General features: G+C 34.3%; 1 protein-coding gene across 2 annotated transcripts in view; it reads left to right on the top strand.

The window, feature by feature from the left end:
- STRN (striatin) overlaps positions 1-19,863 on the top strand; it is a 71,699-nt gene that overhangs the window by 39,019 nt on the left and 12,817 nt on the right. Inside the window, exons 5-11 of one of the 2 annotated variants that reach the window (XM_079792284.1) lie at positions 2,103-2,270; positions 3,970-4,105; positions 7,330-7,465; positions 11,563-11,673; positions 13,692-13,778; positions 14,243-14,386; positions 16,457-16,593. In XM_079792284.1, coding sequence (XP_079648410.1) covers positions 2,103-2,270; positions 3,970-4,105; positions 7,330-7,465; positions 11,563-11,673; positions 13,692-13,778; positions 14,243-14,386; positions 16,457-16,593 — 919 coding nt within the window. The remainder of the gene's footprint in view (positions 1-2,102; positions 2,271-3,969; positions 4,106-7,329; positions 7,466-11,562; positions 11,674-13,691; positions 13,779-14,242; positions 14,387-16,456; positions 16,594-19,863) is intronic. The other variant, XM_079792285.1, reaches the window with a different exon arrangement.

Raw genomic sequence — 19,863 nt, 5'->3', positions numbered from 1 at the left:
GTTTGCAAATATTGCACTAACATGTACTTTCTCCTATGAAATGGGTAGTTGAGATTATAAGGAGGGAGCAGAGCTGGGTTGAGGTTCAGATGTCAGGTGGTAGGCGAGACCCATTCACCAGCTCAGTACCCGGTCCTTGCATATCATGTTTGAAATTGGTATTCAGGTTTATGCCTCAGTAAAATGAAATTTGCTGTTTGTTTTGGACTTTTGAGATCGCTTGTGAATACTCTAAATCTATAATTTCCAAAGTGGATGCCTGGCAGCCATTCCTTTTGGTGATGGGAAGGGAATAATAAAATGTCTCCAAATATCTATTTTTTATCTACTTGAAGTTAAAAGAAAATGAGATTTCACTAGTATTTAAACTATTTTTTAAAATATTTTTATTGATTTCAGAGAAGAAGGAAGAGGGAGAGAGAAATAGATAGAAACATCAATGATGAGAGAGAATCATTGATTGGCTGCCTCCTGCATGCCCTGTATTGGGGATCAAGCCCACAACCCAAGCATGTACCCTTGACCGGAATTGAACCCGGGACCCTTCAGTCCACAGTCCGATGCTCTGTCCACAGAGCCAAAGTGGCTAGGGCTCACTAGTATTTAATAAGTGGATTTTTTCATTAGTGCCTTGACTTTGGTCTTAAATATGATTTATGCATTTTTTTTTTTATAAATAAAAACGTGTTCTTAATCTGCTGGGGATTTTTATTGGGAAGTTGTTATAGTGAGAAATCCAAGAGATATTTGCAAAAGCTTTAGAAGACTCATAATCTGTCCCTTAAAGGAAAGGTGACATTTTATCAGTGAACAAGGAAGTAACTATTTAGTAAAGCCAAATTATGGAAAGTGCAGTTTTCGAAACAGTTATTTGTAATGTGATTTTGCTGCCAAAGTGAAGTATGTATCAAATATTATTTGTTACAAATGGAAAAACATAATGCCTTTGTATTCGTTTGTAAGAACAACTGATTAAGTTTAGGAAAGTTAGAAATTTATTATCCAAATTTTAATCAAACCCTTTCTATAAATATTGAATAGGATTGAAAAATGGTGTCTTAATTCGATAGGATGCACTTATTCCATTTTAGTCACATATCTTTCTGAGATATCTCTTTGAGTTATAATAACTATTAATACCAGGTCTTGAAATAAATTGACCTTAGACTGCTTTTCTTGTCCACCTTTGTTTTCTCTCTCATCCCATAGACTGATGCTTACTTGTAAGTTAATGCCTGACATTTGTCAGTCACATTTATTAATGGTGCTATTAGTGACATTTGCCTTTTTAATGTTCCTGCCACTACCCCTTTTGGTCTTTTTTTTTGGTCATTGTTTTTTGTTAATAGAAATTGAGTGCCTTCTGTATACCAGGCACTTTACTAAGTGTATCTCTTTTAAGGGAAAGAAAGCTGAGGTTCAGCAGAGTTAAAGTAACAGAACGAAAATGGCAGAAATGTATTAGCTTTACACCCATTTAGGCTAATATAAAGCCTATTCTCTTTTATTCTATGCTGCTGCCCCTCTCCCCATGTACCCAGGCATCCCACAATCCACAATTGAATTGTGGTCTACATTTTTCATTTTACAGTTGTCTCAGAATAGAAGCATTCCTTCTGTAGAAGTGACTCTTTGGATTATACTGTCTTATTGTATATCATAGAGGAAACTATGTATGCCAGAAGCATTCTCTTTAGATCTTAAACAGTGACACTTTACATCAGAAATGTAAAAAGACTACTGAGTATAACAACTACTATCATAAAATAATAATTTATCTGAGAGTGAGATTGCTCCAACCCTGCCTAGAAGAAAGAATGTGCTATTAGGTATATTAAGAAACAATTTCTTTTTATGATAAATATAATGAATGGAGTATTGTATAGTTGTTTGATTTTTCTTAGTGACGGTAGAGACTGGTACTGCAAGAGACAGCTCCATCTGCAGCTGGAAGATTATTTATTAGCAAGTCGTACTAGCATGGTACTATTCTGTTAAATCCTACGCAGGCATTGAATTTAAAGAAATACTTTTATTTATGTATTAAGTTATAGAATGCTGATCCAGTATGGCTGAATTGTAAGGATCATCTTTATACACAGGTATCTACAGGAGGTGGGTTACACAGATACTATTCTAGATGTGAAGTCTAAACGAGTGCGAGCTTTGTTGGGCTTTTCAAGTGATGTCACGGACAGAGAAGATGACAAAAATCAGGACTCACTCATAAATGGCACAGAAGGTGAAGTTAAAGATGCAGCAATGATTGGGTAAGTATTTTGTCTGGAAAGTGTTTTAGCTATAACTTTAGTTTTTATTAAATATATTTGGTTTATGGGTGATATTTATGATACTTGCACTTTTAGACACTGCTACAGAAATAATTATAATAAAGTTTAATAAGAATTTAAAATTTATTTTGTAGAAGATAACAGTAATTAGAGTTTATGGTATTTTAAGAATATATTTTATTTAAGATATTAGCTTGAAATTTATGGATTTAATACAGATTTTAATATCCTGAAGCTTAGTCACTTACTATTAGAACTTCATAAAAGATCTTATTTTGGAAATTCAGTTAAAGTTTTTAAGAAGTAAACCTTTAGAAGTAAACCTTATCTTAGCCACTTTTGTTTATTTAGTCAGGGGCACTGATGGCTTTTCCCTCAGATTGTCAAATGAAAAAATGATAACAGCCAACACAACAATAGCCATGCGGTGTAAATGAATAAAAATTATACCCTTTTTTTTTTTTTGTCTGATCGGCAAAAAATATATTTTTTGATGTGCCACAGAATTTTAGTATTTTATGTGTGCCATGACATGAAAAAGGTTGAAAATCGCTGTTTAGTGAGAACATAGTTTCTGTTCTCTGGACCATAAACTAAAATTATGAGATTTAGGTAAAGGTTCAAAAATATGACTTTTGTAAACAGATGTCATTGGAGTCTTCTTAAATGTATTCATTAATAATTAAAACTACATGAAATTGTTTTTATAAATGTGAGATGTGGATTGTTTCTCTATGTAGACATAGACAATGTAGGCATTCTTGCTTATAGTTTTACCTAAAGGGTTAACTTAAGTCAGTATAAAGGCCTTCAGAAAGGACAACTCTAGTTGTCTTGTATTTTGGTTTGACCTATCTTTGGAAGCTGACAAGGATATTATTCTGAATGTCTAATTATGTAGAGGTGAAGAATAAGGTGGAAAAACCTCAAACGTAGCTTCCAGCAAATTTGAAATTTATTATTTGTCTTGAAAATTTTGTCCATAGTTGTGGCTATATTTTTTCATAGACATACCTTCATTTCTAAAACATTTTTTAATGAACTAGAGATAAATCATCCTTTCCGGTCATTAGGAAATTGTTTACTAGATTTATTTTTAGGGAACTAAATTAAAATCTTACATATTTGAAATCATTTCCAAAAGTTTAATGCTCACTAATAGGATGAAGTTTTGTAGAAATGTTGATTTGAGTAATATATCGTATTTAGTAACTTGATGTGCACATTTGCTTTTTTCAGCTCGTTAGCTGTTCAGAAATATAAGATTGCATCAGAGAAAAATGACATTTTCTAGTTATTTTTTAGTTATGGAAACTTATGTGTAATAGTAAGAGTAGCATAGAGGAAGAGAATAAAGTTTGGCAGAGTGAAAAAATATTTTTAAGAAGAAATACATGAAAATGAACTTAGGATCAAAATACATCTGAATCAGGAGGGGTTCTTTATATTAGATTACCATTAATCTAAATAGATAGGGTTGCAAAGTACTTTAAAAAGTAATCACTTCCTATATTGCCTCCTATATTATATTTCCATGGATAAGAATCAGTGTCATTCATAATGTTATTTGAGGAAACATAGTTACAGTATAAACAGAAGATAGTGCATTATATTACAGATTAATTCTTACGTTGAGTTTAAAAAATTAACTGAGCAAGGTGTACATGTTTTAAACCAGGAAATCTGAGTTAACAGATTCTGCCTCTGTACTGGATAATTTCAAATTCCCTGAAAGTGCAGCTGCAGATTTCAGTGATGAAGACGAAGATGATGACACTGATGGACGAGAGAAAAGCGTCATTGATACTTCAACAGTGAGTTGGATAACTCAGATATAATTATTTTTAGGGACTCGTATGCGTACTGTAAAAATAATACATATCTTTCAACCTAAACCTTATCTTTATTTTTTTCATGAATTTGAAGAAGTATACAAGTTTTTAGTATTTATTGCACACTTAGGAATACTTTTAGTATAGCAGCTTTCTATTAAGGGCCTCATTTTTTGACTTTTTGTTAATTCATTAAACATTTCAACATTTCTATAGAACTGGTGAATATGGTAAACATTGTGTGTTGTAACAATGCAGTGTTATTTGCTGCTATAAGACAATAGAACTGACAGGACCCATTATGGTGCCTAACAGCGACTGGCATCAACTCTAATTGATGCAGTTTTCTTGTCAGGGTTGCTTTGGTAGACAAGTTCTACAGACTTTCAGAACTCTTCCATTAGGTTTCTTCAAGCTTGTTTAGGGTTTTTCTGTAATTTTGCTTACATCTTTATAAGTTTATTGACTCTCCCTTGGTAGTTTCTTGCAATACGAGATGTCTCTAAATTGCTTTTTCTCACTTCTCTTCCCTTCTCTATTCTATCCCCTCCTACCCTCTTCTCCCCCTCCTCTCTTTTCTTTCTCCCTACTTTTTTCCTTTTCAACTCCCTTCTTTCTCTTCTTCCTTCTGCCTCCTTTTCTTTCTCCTATTTTTTTTAAAGTAAGAAATAAGGGCATGCTTTGCTTTGACTAGGAAAATAATCACATTTCCTCTTCCACTTTTATTTAAGAAGAGGGAGGAGGAATGTAAGGTAATAGAAAGCAGAACCTGAAGTCAAAAGCCTTGGGTTTAAGTCCCAATTCTGTTACTAATTATCTGTGCTTATTAATCCTTCAGGCTTAACTTTTTAGTTTGTAAAATGAGGATTATAATACACACCCATCTTATCCCCAGAGGATTTTGTGAAGAATGTGAGACACTATATATGAAAATGATATATTTACCTCTAAGTATTTTCTAAGTGTGAATTCTTTGTTCTTTATGCCCTCTGCTTCCATCAGAGACTGTCAAATTATTATTTCCAGATTATTGTTTCTCTGGGCAGGAATGAGGTGGAACCTTAGCTATAAGGAAAAAAAGTAATACATGCTTATTACAATAAACTCCAACCATTCCCATTTACTAATCTATTCTCCATTTGTAACCACAGTTCACTTTTTTTCTATGTCTCGCCATTAAGAATACAGGAGTTTTTGTTTATTTGTTTAAATGGGATACTTGATAGACAGTGGCTTTCATCTTGCCATTTATTTTCCTTCTTCATTAGGTTGTATAGAGGAGATGAGACCTAGAAACAGTTTTTTTCCCCCCAAAGAGTTAGTTTAGTGACTTAATACCATACTTAGTAATAACTAATGTTGAAAATACATACATACTCTGAATTTACGATTCCAGATATTTTTATAGCATTTCTTGATTTTAGGTTAATATTATAGTATTTCTTGATTTTAGGGAAATATTCTAAATAGTTAAACCAATTATTCTAGCATCATTTAAGAATCCTTGATTTCTCCTATTCTGTTTTTATATATACCAGGAAAGGCAGAGTAGGTTTCATCCACTGTGCCAGCTTTCTTCTATTGATAGTAGCTTCCTGGAGTGTGCATTGAGAAGGATTCCTGAGGGTGTATCTGGTTTTAGATTAAAAGTGCTGTGATTGACAAGTGGTATCAGTCATGAGCATGAGAGCAGGGCCATCCAAGTCAGGTAATCGTTATCTCTTAGAGTCTACTTCTAGAGTCTCTAGTCTGTCCCATTGATCTGTATGTTGAACCATTACATGTTTAAACTACTCAAAATAGTCCATTGATAAAGTTTGATGAGATCATGGTATTTCTGTTTTGCATGAAGTGAAGAAGCTGAGGTCTGGAGAAGTGGAGATACTGAGTCCATTTTTTCAAAAGAAGCTGCAAACCTGTTGTCCTAATTTGTTTGGGCTTCTGGTTGTGGAGGTGACCAAAAAGGAGATAATTCATAAAAAGTATTGGCATATAGATCTCACAGATCATCTTTGGCCCGGCTGGTGTGGCTCAGTGGTTGAGTGTCGACCTCTGAATCAGGAGGTCATGGTTTGATTTCCAGTCAGGGCACAGCCCAGGTAGATCCCCAGTAGGGGGCATGCAGGAAGCAGCTGATCAATGATTCTCTCTCACCATTGATATTTCTGTCTCCCTCTCCTTTTCTCTCTGAAATCAATAAAAATGTATTCTTTTAAAAAATCATCTCTGGCCCTAACCGGTTTTGCTCAGTGGATAGAGCGTCGACCTGCAGACTGAAAGGTCCCAGGTTCGATTCTGGTCAAGGGCATGTACCTTGGTTGTGGGCACGTCCCCAGTAGGAGGTGTGCAGGAGGCAGCTGATCCATGTTTCTCTCTCATTGATGTTTCTAACTCTCTATCCCTCTCTCTGTAAAAAATCAGTAAAATATATTAATTAATAAATAATCATCTCTGCATGCATGAGGCTAAGTTTTGATCTTCCAACTGGATTTGTGATTCCAGAGATTCCTAAATATATAAAAATGAGATATTACAGACCTTACTAGATTTGCTATTAAATCTAAGTCAAGTCTCACTCTGAATGATCAGTATTTTAGGAAAAACTTGAATATATAGTTATTGGAGAAAATTGATGCAAGTTTGAGACAGTAGAAATAATAATGGGAATTCCTTCCCTACTCCTCCACCCCCCGGCCACAAACAGAATAGCTTCTAGGCATGCATTACTGAGTTTGTAGTTTTTGTGATTGTAAATTTTATAAGGGAATGATGTATTACAGTTAAAATTGATCATGATTATATTCTGAAAGCTCTTGCAATGTTTTATGAAGTGTTTTTTTCCTTTGGACAAACTGTATCCAAGAAATATAAGATTTGGTTGTGTTTCTTATAATACAGTACACATTTTATCTATCTAATTTAAATAGGTGTCTTATATCCTAGTGTTTTCAATATATGATTCCATTAGTTTATTTACAAGAAGAAATCATTGAACAAAATTTAAATTACTACTTTAAAATGTATAATATTATAATGTATACACTTTTAAAGAGACATCTGTTTTCTACTGTTGAATAGGTATTACAAAGATACACTTTCTGCAGAAAACAATAATTGGGTTTTGTCATTCAATGGTAAAGGGGTACCTTCTCCCTTATTTAAATTACTTCCATAATATATTTTAATTTGGCATGTTTTCTCAATAGATTGTTAGGAAAAAAGCATTGCCTGAGAGCAGTGATGATCGAGATACAGAAGAAGCTCTAAAGGAGTTTGACTTCCTGGTTACATCAGAGGAAGGCGACAGTGAATCTAGAAGTGCCGGTGACGGAACAGATTGGGGTAAGGAAGGATACTGGATCCAACCAGAGACGTTATATAAAGAAAAGAAACGAATATTTTTTCCAGGAGGGCAACATCTTAAAGAACACTTTAAATCTCTCATAATGTTGAAATGTTGATCCAGTGAACTTTTTTATTACCATCACCTTTTGTCTAGGGTGTGTGTATGTGTGTGTGTGTGTGTGTGTGTGTGTTTAAAGAAGATTGTATAAGTAATTACTTCATTTAAAAAAAAGAAGTAATGCAGTATGAAAATAATTTGAATTCACATACAGAATGTTTTCTATTTTCTGCCTAGACAGTAGAACTTGCAAATCTAGATTTTGTGGAAATTGAATATGACAATATATTAGAGCAGTGATTTTCAACAGGTGAGCTGTAAGAATTTTTAAAACATACAATGCCTGACTATTTAGTCAGGAGCACTGATCTCTTTTTCCTTAGATTGTCAAATAAAAAAAAAATGATACCAGCCAACACAGCAAAAGCCGTCAGTGTGAATGAATCAAAATTATGCCTATTTTTTGTCAGATTGGCAAAAAAATATAATATATATTTTGGTGTGCTGCAGTATGTTAGTAATTAGTTTGTGTATGTCATGAGATGAAAAAGGTTGAAAATTGCTGCGTTAGAGGATTTAGAGAGCTCTCTCTGGCATCTTCTGTACAAAAAGAAGTAAAGTTTAAAAATTGTAATTATCATTCCAGTCAGGTTTTATCAGTTTGCAAAGGCATCAAATTTTGTGTGTGAATTGTTCTAAGCGTGTTTAATATTTTAAACATCTAACAGGAGTTAAAACAAGTGTTTTGGGATGAGAGAAAATTTTCTCGAGGTTAAAGAATTTTAGAACACCCTTAGTTTATAGTCTATGCACTTTAAAGACAGATAAGGTTAGAGAATGAGTAACTATCCTAATATTTTCTTGTCCCTTTTCCTTCAGGGATCTGATAATGTTAATACCACTTCTTTTTTCATGGCAAATATTTGAAGAATTATTTGGGATAATCACTTGAAATCATAATATGGTGACTATAATGGCTATTTTAGTGACTGACCTTTTCCCCACTCCAGAACAAAGTTTGGAAATCAAAGGAAGTTAAAGTGAAATGAGTCTTTCTTCTGTCTTATTCCATAACTAGAGGCCTGGTGCACGAAAATTTGTGCACTCAGGGGATCCCTCAGCCCAGCCTGTGCCCTCTCGCAGTCTGGGACCCATCAGGGAGAGCGGGCCTAAGCTGACAGTCAAACATCCCTCTCGCAGTCCGGGAGCTCTTGCTCCTTACTGCCCACCTGCTTGCTGCTCCTTACTGCTCAACTCACTGCTCCTTAGCGCTGCCTCGGAGGCGGGAGAGGCTCCTGCCACCGCCACTGTGCTCACCTGGCTTCGGGCTGAGCGGTGCTTCCCCTATGGGAGCACACTGACCACCAGGTGGCAGCTCCTGCATTGAGCATCTGCCCCCTGGTGATCAGTTCGCATCATAGCGACTGGTCGTTCCACCATTCGGTCAATTTGCATATTTGCCTTTTATTATATAGGATGAACTTATATATCAAGTTATTCAAATATTTCAGGCAACAATTTTACCAATATAGCTAGATCCACTGTGCTACACAAAGGTCTTTCTTTAAGGAGTCATACATCTGAATAATAATAGTTGGCCCTTTTCAGTGCCATTCTTATTGCAATGGTGATTGGGATTTATTTTCCTCCAAATACAGTTGCACTGTCCCATATGTAACTTCCTTAGCTTTAAGGCGTGAGTCATGGTCTCACGTATTATATGATAACCGTGTGTACATTTTAACCTAGCCTGCTACGAAAATCCGAGGCACTGTTCCCACATCTGAGCTGTCTCACTCTTTATAATGTTCTGGGTATTTTTGTTTATGAATATGAGTGAATGGAGTCTTTCAGTCAACTGGAGGTTTCTTTACCAGGACTTGGATCTTACGTGTTTTATACTTCTAATTCAAAGCATTCCACTTTTAAGCAATTAACAAAACTAGATGGCAAATCCTGTGTAGTTGAATGGACATTTAAACCATTTTAAGTGCTTCCTTTATCCCTCCTCACACCCCTAAAAAGGTGAATATGCTTAGCTTAAGAATCTTGTTAGTTTCTGCCAAGTAAAAAGATTGTATCACACAACTTCTAAGACCTTTAATTGCTATTGTTATTATAAGTCTAGTTAAGATTATAATAAGGATAATGTTTTTATTTTTAAAAAATTAAGACTAATTTAAAATCACACAACTGAAGGCATTTTAGGATCCAGAAGCCACCCAATTTAATTAATGATTAAGACCTGGTTGTTGAAAATTAACATTTTTTATTGTGAACTCTTTCTGGAAAAGAGACTTTCTACTATTGATAGATTATAGTTATGTCTGTAAGAAATTTGAGGTTTTTTAAAAAAAATTGTGTTTAGTATATCCACTGGCCTAATAACCATTTTTTTAAAAAAAAAACTGTGGATTGGAACTTGTTAAGAATAGACAGATTACTGTTTATTCTGGTTTCTTTTGGTTTAGTCCAATCATTCAACAGATAGTGATCAAATGCCTTCTGTGTGGCAAGGGTTCTAGGTAAGGATCTCTATTTCTGTTGTCCCTGCAGTCTAGTATGAGGATATAGGCACTAAGCACAGTACATGAATAGTATGTCAGAAGATGATAAATGCAATGGGAAATAGAAAATGTAGAACAGAATAAGGCAGATAGAGAGTAGTGGGTGTGGGGTCATTACAATTTAAAATAAGGTGTACATGGTAAGCACCATGAGAGGCTAACATTTGAGCAAAAGACTTGAAGTTGATGAGGGGAGGTAGGCATATGGTATCTGGAGAAAGTGTTCAGGGAAAAGAAAGCCAGAGCAAATGCCCTAAGAGAGTAGCAGCCGTAGTATGCTTGAGGAATTCAAGCTAGAGTGGCTGGAGCAGAGTTTTTCTAAGGGGAATATAGTAAGAACTGACCAAATCATGTAGGGTTTTGAACACAAGGATGGATGGCAGGATCTAACTTTTATGTTAAAGCATTCCTCTGGATGCTATATAAAGAACCCAGGGCAACCAGTCTTGATAATAGACTTGGTGGGGAGAGAGGACAACTATTGCAGTAATTCTAGCAAGGGAGTGGTTAGGGAAGTAGTATAGATTTGAATAGTAGTCAGATTCTAGATGTATTTGAAGGCAGGAAAAAACAAACAGTATTTCCTGAAATAGTTGATGTTGGATTAAAGAAAGAGAGGTTTTTTGTCTGAGCAAATGGAATTGCCATCAAATTAAATGAGGAATCCTGTGGATAGAACAGATTGGATGGGGAAGATTGGGAATATGATTTTGTATGTTTAGTTTGAGATACTATTTAGACTTCCAAATGGAAATGTAGAATGAGCAGTTGGATCTATGAGTCTTGAGTTCAAGCGAGAGTTCTGAGCTAACACATGACATTATATAGTATATAAATTATTTTATAGTAAGTATAATATATATAACATTTATTCTCCTGAAATAGTGAAAATTAGTGATTGTAATTTCTTTCTTACTAGAAGCTTTGTTTCCTGTTTAAGGAATTTATTAGATTGATTAAATTGTTTTAAATTTTGGATGTAGGTTGATTAAGTTTTCAAGTATTCCTTTTAAGTCCTATAAAATAAAAATGATCATTTGTTGATGAACACATGCCAAAAACATAAAATTTTTCAAGTGAAAAGATCATTGAAGTCTATTTGTATAATCTCTTAATAATAATCTTTCATTATGTAAATTAATTAAAAATTTGTGATTCAATACTAATCTAATTCAGAAAATGAGGGGTTCTTGATTATAGCGTTTTGGAGCCTAATTTACTAAAAATCACATCTTCCAGGTGTGTGTGGGTTTTTTTCTATGTCTCTTTCAAGAGAAATGTAATAATATTACCTAGGAAATTGAATTGGTCACCATTTCTTAGATACTGTATTTTGTGTGACATATAGCTAATGTCTTTTTTAAATTAATGATACTAAGGAGAAAATAGTTATGTCGTTCATAACTATTGACTTACAGTGTTTAATATTTCATTGAAAAAGGCTGTTTCATTTGTTTCACTTTGTTTAGAAAAGGAAGACCAGTGTCTCATGCCTGAAGCTTGGAATGTGGACCAGGGAGTAATTACCAAACTCAAGGAACAATACAAAAAGGAGAGAAAGGGGAAAAAGGGGGTGAAGAGTAAGTGGAAAACATTGTATCTGTAAATCATAAATCTTGCCTCTTTCATATCCCCCAATTTTTTTTCAATGTTTTCCTAAAACTACTTACTCTTTTTCTTTTCTACTCCTGACCTCTTTCCTTTTCACCTGCTCTCGGGGGTTGAAATTAAATGGTTAGCTATTTAATTATGAACTTTAAAAGAAAAACTATACATATTATTGTGGAATCATAATATATTCCAATAATAAATCCAGAGCCTTATGAGAATGTGGGACTGTGTACTCAAACATAGTGATAATTTGTTTTTTAAAAACATTTGTATTTAATTACAATAATGATTTCTCACTGTTGACAATTTTAAATCTCATCTAGTTTGACTCTCTGGCAATCCACCAAAATGATTGCTTATAATTTTAGAATTTAGAGACAGAGAGCAAGTTAATTTCTACCCCTGAATATTCTATGTGTTCATAACACACAGTTCATTTGCTTTCACCATTATATGCTATACAGGGCACAAATACACAATTTCTAAAAGTATTTATTAATTTAAAACTTTTGGCCAATTCCATTTATAACATTACCAATTAGCTTTTTTCTTTTCAATAAAATGTGTGCCACATGAAAAACAGAAACTAAAATTAAATTTCTAGCCCTGTGAATCATATATATAATTCACTATGCAAACTATTAACAAAGTTTAGCAATAGCTCTAGTTAAGCCTGTAAAGTGGAAATACAAAAGCTTTCAAACATCCCTGAAAACATTAAACATCTTTTTAGGAGAAAAAGGTGAAACTACCTCCTTGTGCTTCCTCTTATTGACAGTATGAATGTGGGTCTCCCTTTTTTGGCAATAGGAATTTCATCCTTTGGGATATTAAAGTAGTGTAAAGTGAGATTAAAATCCAGTTTAGTAAAACCTGTATTTAAAAGTTGTAGAAGACTGGAAGGATATTATTTTTTCTTTTTGTAGTAATGCTAAAGCTTATCAAAGACCAGTCACTTCTGTTAGGACATTCTTTTACAACCCAGTAGTTATTGGAAAACATTTAACTGTTTATTTAAAATATTTTAGAATTTACAAGTAAGTTTGGATAAAAGTCAGTGACCGTTATTGATATTATCATTGTGCCAACCATTACATAACTGAGAGATGATGTCATTTGATGTCTTTTCAATCTAAATTAAATCAATGTAAATATTAAAACAAGAATATCTTGTACCTTTTATCCAAATAAATTGATGACCAACCCCTTTAAACTGAAATTTTGAGGAAAATTTGTATATCATATATGAGAAAAAGAAGAATATTTTAATTTTTAGATTGACTTAAAGTTGATATATCTCTTTAAGTCATTATGCTGCAATAATGAATGTCTTGAAATGTAAAAGATCTTTAAATTGGTACGGTATCAGGACTTATGTAGAACCCATGTACTATTATATTGAATGTTAAGTTCTTGTCAGATATCAAGGCATTGCTTTAGTTGAAATTTAGCACTTTAAGATCTAAAACTGCACCATTTGACTGGAACAGTATTCCTATTAATATGAGTTATTTCCTGAATGTAGGGATTATGATCAGTATTTAGGCATAAAGCATAAAGTTTTTTAGTATGATGAGGAAAAATGACTCTATAGGGAAAAATTTTTATGTCTTTTACTGAAGCTGGAGAGGCTATAGATAGGTTCAGCACATTTTGTTTTCATTGTCAATTCATATTATCTGGATAAATGGTAGTCTGGGAACAAGTCAAGACTATAAAAACAGAACTGAAACAAAGCTTTAAATTGATAAGTGAAGCATTAATTTATAACCTATAAATATTTTATTAATTGAACTATTTATTCATTGGGAAAGATTGAATTTTTTTATATGGTCTAGTAGATATATTTCCAGTCAAATTGTGTACTCCAGTCATGCTGTCTTGAAATACATTTCTAGGTATTAGTTAAAATTGCTTATGCTGGTATAGGAAAAAAACATAACGGACTATGGGTAAGATTTCCCATTCTTAATTAAACTTATAACAGGAAAAACTACCGAAGATCTGTTTCAGCCTCTATCCTATATAAAACAGTCAAAACAGGGATGTGGGAGAATGAAGAATCAAGTTTCAGGTAAGTAATCAGCAGGGCATGAGACTTCACTTCGGGTGCCATAGCTTCAGGATGTCAGGCAATGAATGCAACTTAATTTAAGCAAACAAACAAAAAGTGATGTTATTGTTTAATTTGGTATACAGCAGTAGCTTCACAGTCTGTGGTGTCTGTCTGAATTTAGACCAATATGTAAGAATGATAGAATGTTATTTTTAATGGTCAAAATTGCACATGAACATTTTTTCCATACAAATAGTGATATTTCATTAACTTAATTTAAAAAATATATGTAAAATATGTATTTTCAAGAAATAAACTTTTAAAATAATTTGAAAATTTGGAAAATAATTACTTTTTAATATAGTAGGGTAGCTTTAAAGGTGAATGTTGGCAGTTGTGAATAAAGTTTATGGCACCATTTTAATGCAGTTGAATAATTTTATATCCTCTCTTTTGTTCTCTCCTTCCCTTTTTTGGGCTAGGGCCCAATAGGTCAAAACTACAAGATATGCTTGCTAATTTGAGAGATGTTGATGAACTTCCTTCATTGCAGCCATCTGTGGGTTCACCTTCCAGACCCAGCAGCTCCAGGCTTCCTGAACATGAGATAAATAGAGCAGATGAAGGCGAGTATTTAAGACACCCTGGAGCACAAAAAGCACTTGGATATACATATCTAAATTCTTACTAGAAATGGTTTTCTATAAGAAGAATTGTGTTCTACCAATACTTGTTATTCCCCAAATCTAGATTATCTTATATTCACTGGGGTTTGATTCCAACTTCAATCTTTAAGACTTAAAAAGGGGTATATAAACTTAAAAACCAACTCTAAATTCTAGTTTAGAACATCTTTGCTATTTCAGATAAAGCTTCCATGGCCTTTGTGTGCTATATACATTTCTTTATTTTTATTTTATTAATTGAGGAGGCAGTGCCATACTTAAGAGGCATTATAGTCTTAAGTTCTAAGAAATCTTAGCAATCAAATAAGGTTATGCCTATTGTTGCTTTCTCTCTTCAACCCTCAAGGCTGCTAGTTTAGCCACGGGTATGTGTTTTCAGGATTTTCTTGGCCATTTCTCGAGCACTAGCTAAATTAGCCCAAACAATATGTGTGGTCAAATCCCACAAATCTGTCTTTTTTTGTAAGAGTAATTTTTGTTTAACACCTGCATAAAGTTATATGAAAATATTAGAAAACAAAACAAAACACCTGGCTGAAGACCTAGTTTCAGTCTTGCATGAATCTTGTGGTTGAAATTTTGGCATGAAAATTGCTTTTCTAATTTAAACAATCCCCTCATTATTAGTAAATGTTTAGGGTTCTTTGAATTTCCTCAGAGGATATATGGTATGTTTTGGTAAAACCCATTTGTATTATTGCTGCTTTAATAATAACTAAAGCATGTTGTTTTGAAAATATCTTCATTTGTACTCCACTTTGTTCTTACAAATTTTTCAGTAGAGTTTCTGCTACTACTATTTTTAAAAGCACAAAGCTATTCTTTCATTTCTTTGACAAATATTTATGACTGAATAAAAAATTATAGGAATGAGTCTATAGCTGAAAAACACCTTGTAAATTCAGTTTTCTACATATACTAATAAATAAATCTATTTGTTACTTTTAAGAAAAAATTTATTTCTTTAACAGCCAATTTAAAGTACTAAATTCATCTAATGAGCTCATAAATGCTTGTCATCAGTCAAGTAACCACCTATAGAAAACTACAGAGTGATCACCTCTGACAGCTTGTCAGAATAATCTGCATTTGTAAAAAATGACATTTTATTATTGGTCAGATTAAATAAAATCTTCATATAATAAATTTAGCATTTTCCTTTTAACTGGTTCTTCTGTGATGGTGACTAAAGGGATTGGATTGATATATGTCCAGTTTTATAAAGTAAGGGTATTTATATTTATCACAAAATAAATCTGACATCTTGAAGCACAGTTGGAAGCTAAAGAAAAGTGTTCAAATGGACACTTTAAGAATTTTTGTTTAAAATAAGCATTCTTAAATGAAATATAACATACCTACAGAAAACTGCTGAAGTCACCAAAGTGTAGCTCAGTGAATTATTACAAAGTGAACCCAACCATGTCACCACTGCCTCTAGGCCAAGGAGCAGGACATGACCAGGACCCTAGAAGTCCTGCTAGTAATACCTTCTAATCACTATCCCTTCTCTCCGCTCCAGAGGGAATCCTGATTTCTGTCGCTACATAGTAGTTTTGCTTCATATCAGCATGTTTTAGTTGTACCGTTTTTATTTGAAATTTTCTACATTCCTCCAGGTTATAGAATTAACAATTTTATTTGAATGAGACCACAGTGTTCAGAATTACTTGCTATATATTTCTAATAATTGATAGAAATAATTTGGGTAATTAGCAAGAACTATCATGTGAGGAAAACGGACTCTCCTTTAGACACATTATTTTTCTGTGTAGTGTAAAAGAAAGGACAGTAACTATTGGGTTTGTTTCATGTTTTATTTTTCTAATTAGATGATACCTTTAGCTATGATTATGATATGAAAAAAGCAAACAATTCTTCAGGATTTTCTGCTCACTGAATTTTATTATGTTTAAAAGCATTTTAAAATAATCAAATGTAGACATGCCCTTATGAGATTAATTATTGACTCTGTAGAGGTGTTTTTGTGTTTCTTTTGTCTTCTTTCAGTGGAAGCACTGACATTTCCTCCTTCCTCTGGGAAGTCATTCATCATGGGAGCAGATGAAGCCCTTGAAAATGAACTGGGGCTTGGAGAATTGGCAGGCCTTACTGTGGCTAATGAAGCAGATTCACTAACATATGACGTGAGTGATCATTTTATTTTTGTTGCTTTTACTTATTTTTGAAAGTAAAAAGTTAATTTTATAGAAAAAGATGGTAATAAAGGAGCAAAACTTCACAAGTATAGAATTTTATTCATGAACTAGAGGCCTGGTGCACGAAATTCGTGCACTGGGGGGGGGTCCCTCAGCCCGGCCTGCGCCCTCTCACAGTCTGGGAGCCCTCGGGGGAGTGAGCCTATGCTGGCAGTCGGACATCCTTAACGCTGCTGTGGAGGCGGGAGAGGCTCCCACCAATGCCGCTGCGCTTGCCAGCTGTGAGCCCAGCTCAGGGCTTCTGGCTGAGCAGTGCTCCTCCTGTGGGAGTGCACTGACCACCAGGGGGCAACTCCTGTGTTGAGTGTCTATCCCCTGGTGGTCAGTGCGTGTCATAGTGACCAGTCGTTCTGCCGTTCAGTCGATTTGCATATTAGCCTTTTATTATATAGGATATATTATAAAGATAAAAATATTTTCCACATCATATAGGGATTAAAATTACGTGCTTTACTGAAATCTATATGTTAGTATAGCTTATTTATTGGTTTTAGATAAAGGAAGGATTTCTCCCTTTTCCATTACTACGTTTGGGTTTTGTTTTATGTTTTAGGGCATCAGTAATTAATTGAAATTCATGCCTGCCTAAAGGTATCATTTGTCTGGCTTCTTTAGTACATCAGTATTCTGCTGAGAAGTGATAGGGTACTCTGAAGGTTTTAAGGCTGACTCAGTGATTTGGACCAAAACTTGAAATTATCATACCTTGATGCAATCAAAACACAGTTGTTTTATAAATGCATTTGTAATTGTTCATCATAATAAATTGTCAGAAAAACAGTTGCTTATTTCATAAACTATTTACAACCTATCTTATCTCTTCATTAAAATCCTCTGACTCTGCTACTTCATCATCTTTGTTGGAGAATACAGTGTAGCTCCTGATGCGTGGAAGATGTAGGCCAGATGCCTAAGCAAACCATGACTATGATAAGAAAGTACTCCAAAGAGGAACCCTCACCACCCACTCCTCTTCCTGGAAATCCAAAACTTGCACTCTCTGTGCTAAGTCCATTAGTAGGTGTTTTGGTTTCTACCTGCAAAAACAGCTAAAATCCATGTTTCTTTATACCTCCCATCCTAGTCCATTTTTCTTCACCTGGAAAAAATATCCTCAGGTGATGAATAACAAAAATAATAACAAAACTCACACCCTATGTATATGTCATTCTTGTTATATATTATAATAACCTAATATAAACTGACTCCTTGCATTCCATTTTTTCCATATGTGATACAGATTGTTATTCAATGTTTTTGTATCCTTGTGTTCTGTATCTGTCTTTTAAAAACACCATTTAGTTGACTTCTTTTTTTTATCTAATCTTTGACAGACTTTTAAATTGGAGCTTTTAGTCCATTTCTTTTTAAAGTAGTGACTGATATCTTTGGATTTAAGCATGTCATCTATTTGTGCCACTGTTCTGTGTTTGTTTTTTCCTCCTATTTTTGCCTATATTGGGATTGATTATTTTTTATTATTCACCCCTTCCCCCATTACTTGGAATTTATACATTCACTAGAGGGCCAGTGCACGAAATTCATGCACGGTTAGGGTCCCTAGGCCTGGCTGGCGATCAGGACCGATCAGGGCCTTCTGGCTACCGGCCGGGGCCTCCCTTCCCTGGCTGCCAGCTGCTGGCTGGGGCCTTCCTTCATTCCACGTCACCCCATGGGGGTCAGCACATGTCATAGCAAGGGATCAGTCTCCTGTTCGAACTCCCGTGGGGACAATTTGCATATTAGGCTCATTCATATATATATATATATTTTTTTTTTCATATATTCCTCCTTTAATTACCCTAGAGGTTACAATTAAAATATTACAGCCCTGGTTGGTTTGGCTCAGTGGATAGAACATCGGCCTGCAGATGGAAGGGTCCCGGGTTCGATTCCAGTCGAGGGCACATGCCCAGGTTGTGAGCTCGATCCCCAGTGGGGGGTGTGCAAGAGGCAGCCAGTCAATATTCTCTCTCATCATTGATGCTTCTCTCTCTCCCTTTCCCTTCCTCTCTGAAATCAATAAAAATATATTTAAAAAATATTACATGCACATCCCTTTTGAACAATTTTAACTCTATTTTAGAACTCCTACCCTCGCCCTGGCCAGTGTTTTCAGTGGTAGCTAATTTTCTTTTCTTTTTTTTCTGGCCAGTATTTTCAGTGGTTAGAGCGTTGGCCTGCATACCGAAGGGTTGCAAGTTCCAGTCGAGGGTTCAATTCCTGGTCAAAGGGGCACATACCTGGGTTGCAGGTTTGATCACCAGCTCCGGTCAGGGTGCATGCAGGAGGCAAATATCTCTGACATTGATATTTCTTTCTCCCTCCCCCTTTTCCACTCCCTTCCCACTCTCTCCAAAAACATCAATGGAAAAATACTCTCAGGTGAGGATTAAAAAAACGACGACAAAACTCATACCCTGTGTATATGTCATTCTTGTTATATATTTTATTTCTCTATACATTATCTCCAACAAGGTACTGCTTTGTACACTTGATATTAAATTAGTATTATCCATTTACACTATCCATTTTGCTTTTTTCCATTTTCCCTGTGTGTCTGACTGTCCATCTGGGATCACTTTCCCTTTATTCTAAGAACACTTCATATGGTGGCCAATAATCTGTTTCTGGTTTTCTTAAATTTTCTTTATTTCACCAAAATGGGTAAACTTATCTCTAGTACTGAATTCCAATTAGCAAGGGTTTTTTTTTTTTAAGCACTCTAGATATATTATTTCATTGTCCTTTTTTGTTGTTTTTTGCTAAAATCAATTATCATTTCTATTGGTCAGACAATGGTAGTCTGATTTTTTCCCCCTCTAACTGATATTTCCCTATGTCCTGATTGTCAGCCAAGGTTTAGTTTTCTTTTTATTAAACTTCTTGGATCATCAGCTTTGTAAGTTCTCAGCCACTTATCTTTACACTACTCTATTTATCACTATCCCCCTCCCCCATAATAAAACTCTAGTTATATTGTTAGATCTTCTTTTTATAGCCTCTGTCTCCTATTTCCTTTTTCTGTATTTTTCATCTTTTATTTTTTTATACTTCAATCTAGATTATTTTATGGTCCAGTTCACTACTTTTCAGTTATGTGTAATTTGTAATTAAACTAATTGATTGCGGTCTTATATTTTTGCTTCTAGAATTCCTCATTGTTTATAGATTTCTTCCAAAATTGTAAATTTTGCC

The sequence above is a fragment of the Cnephaeus nilssonii genome (assembly GCF_951640355.1).
Source record: "Cnephaeus nilssonii genome assembly, chromosome: 15".
Lineage (NCBI taxonomy): Eukaryota > Metazoa > Chordata > Mammalia > Chiroptera > Vespertilionidae > Cnephaeus > Cnephaeus nilssonii.
This window is presented reverse-complemented; position numbering and strand designations above follow the sequence as displayed.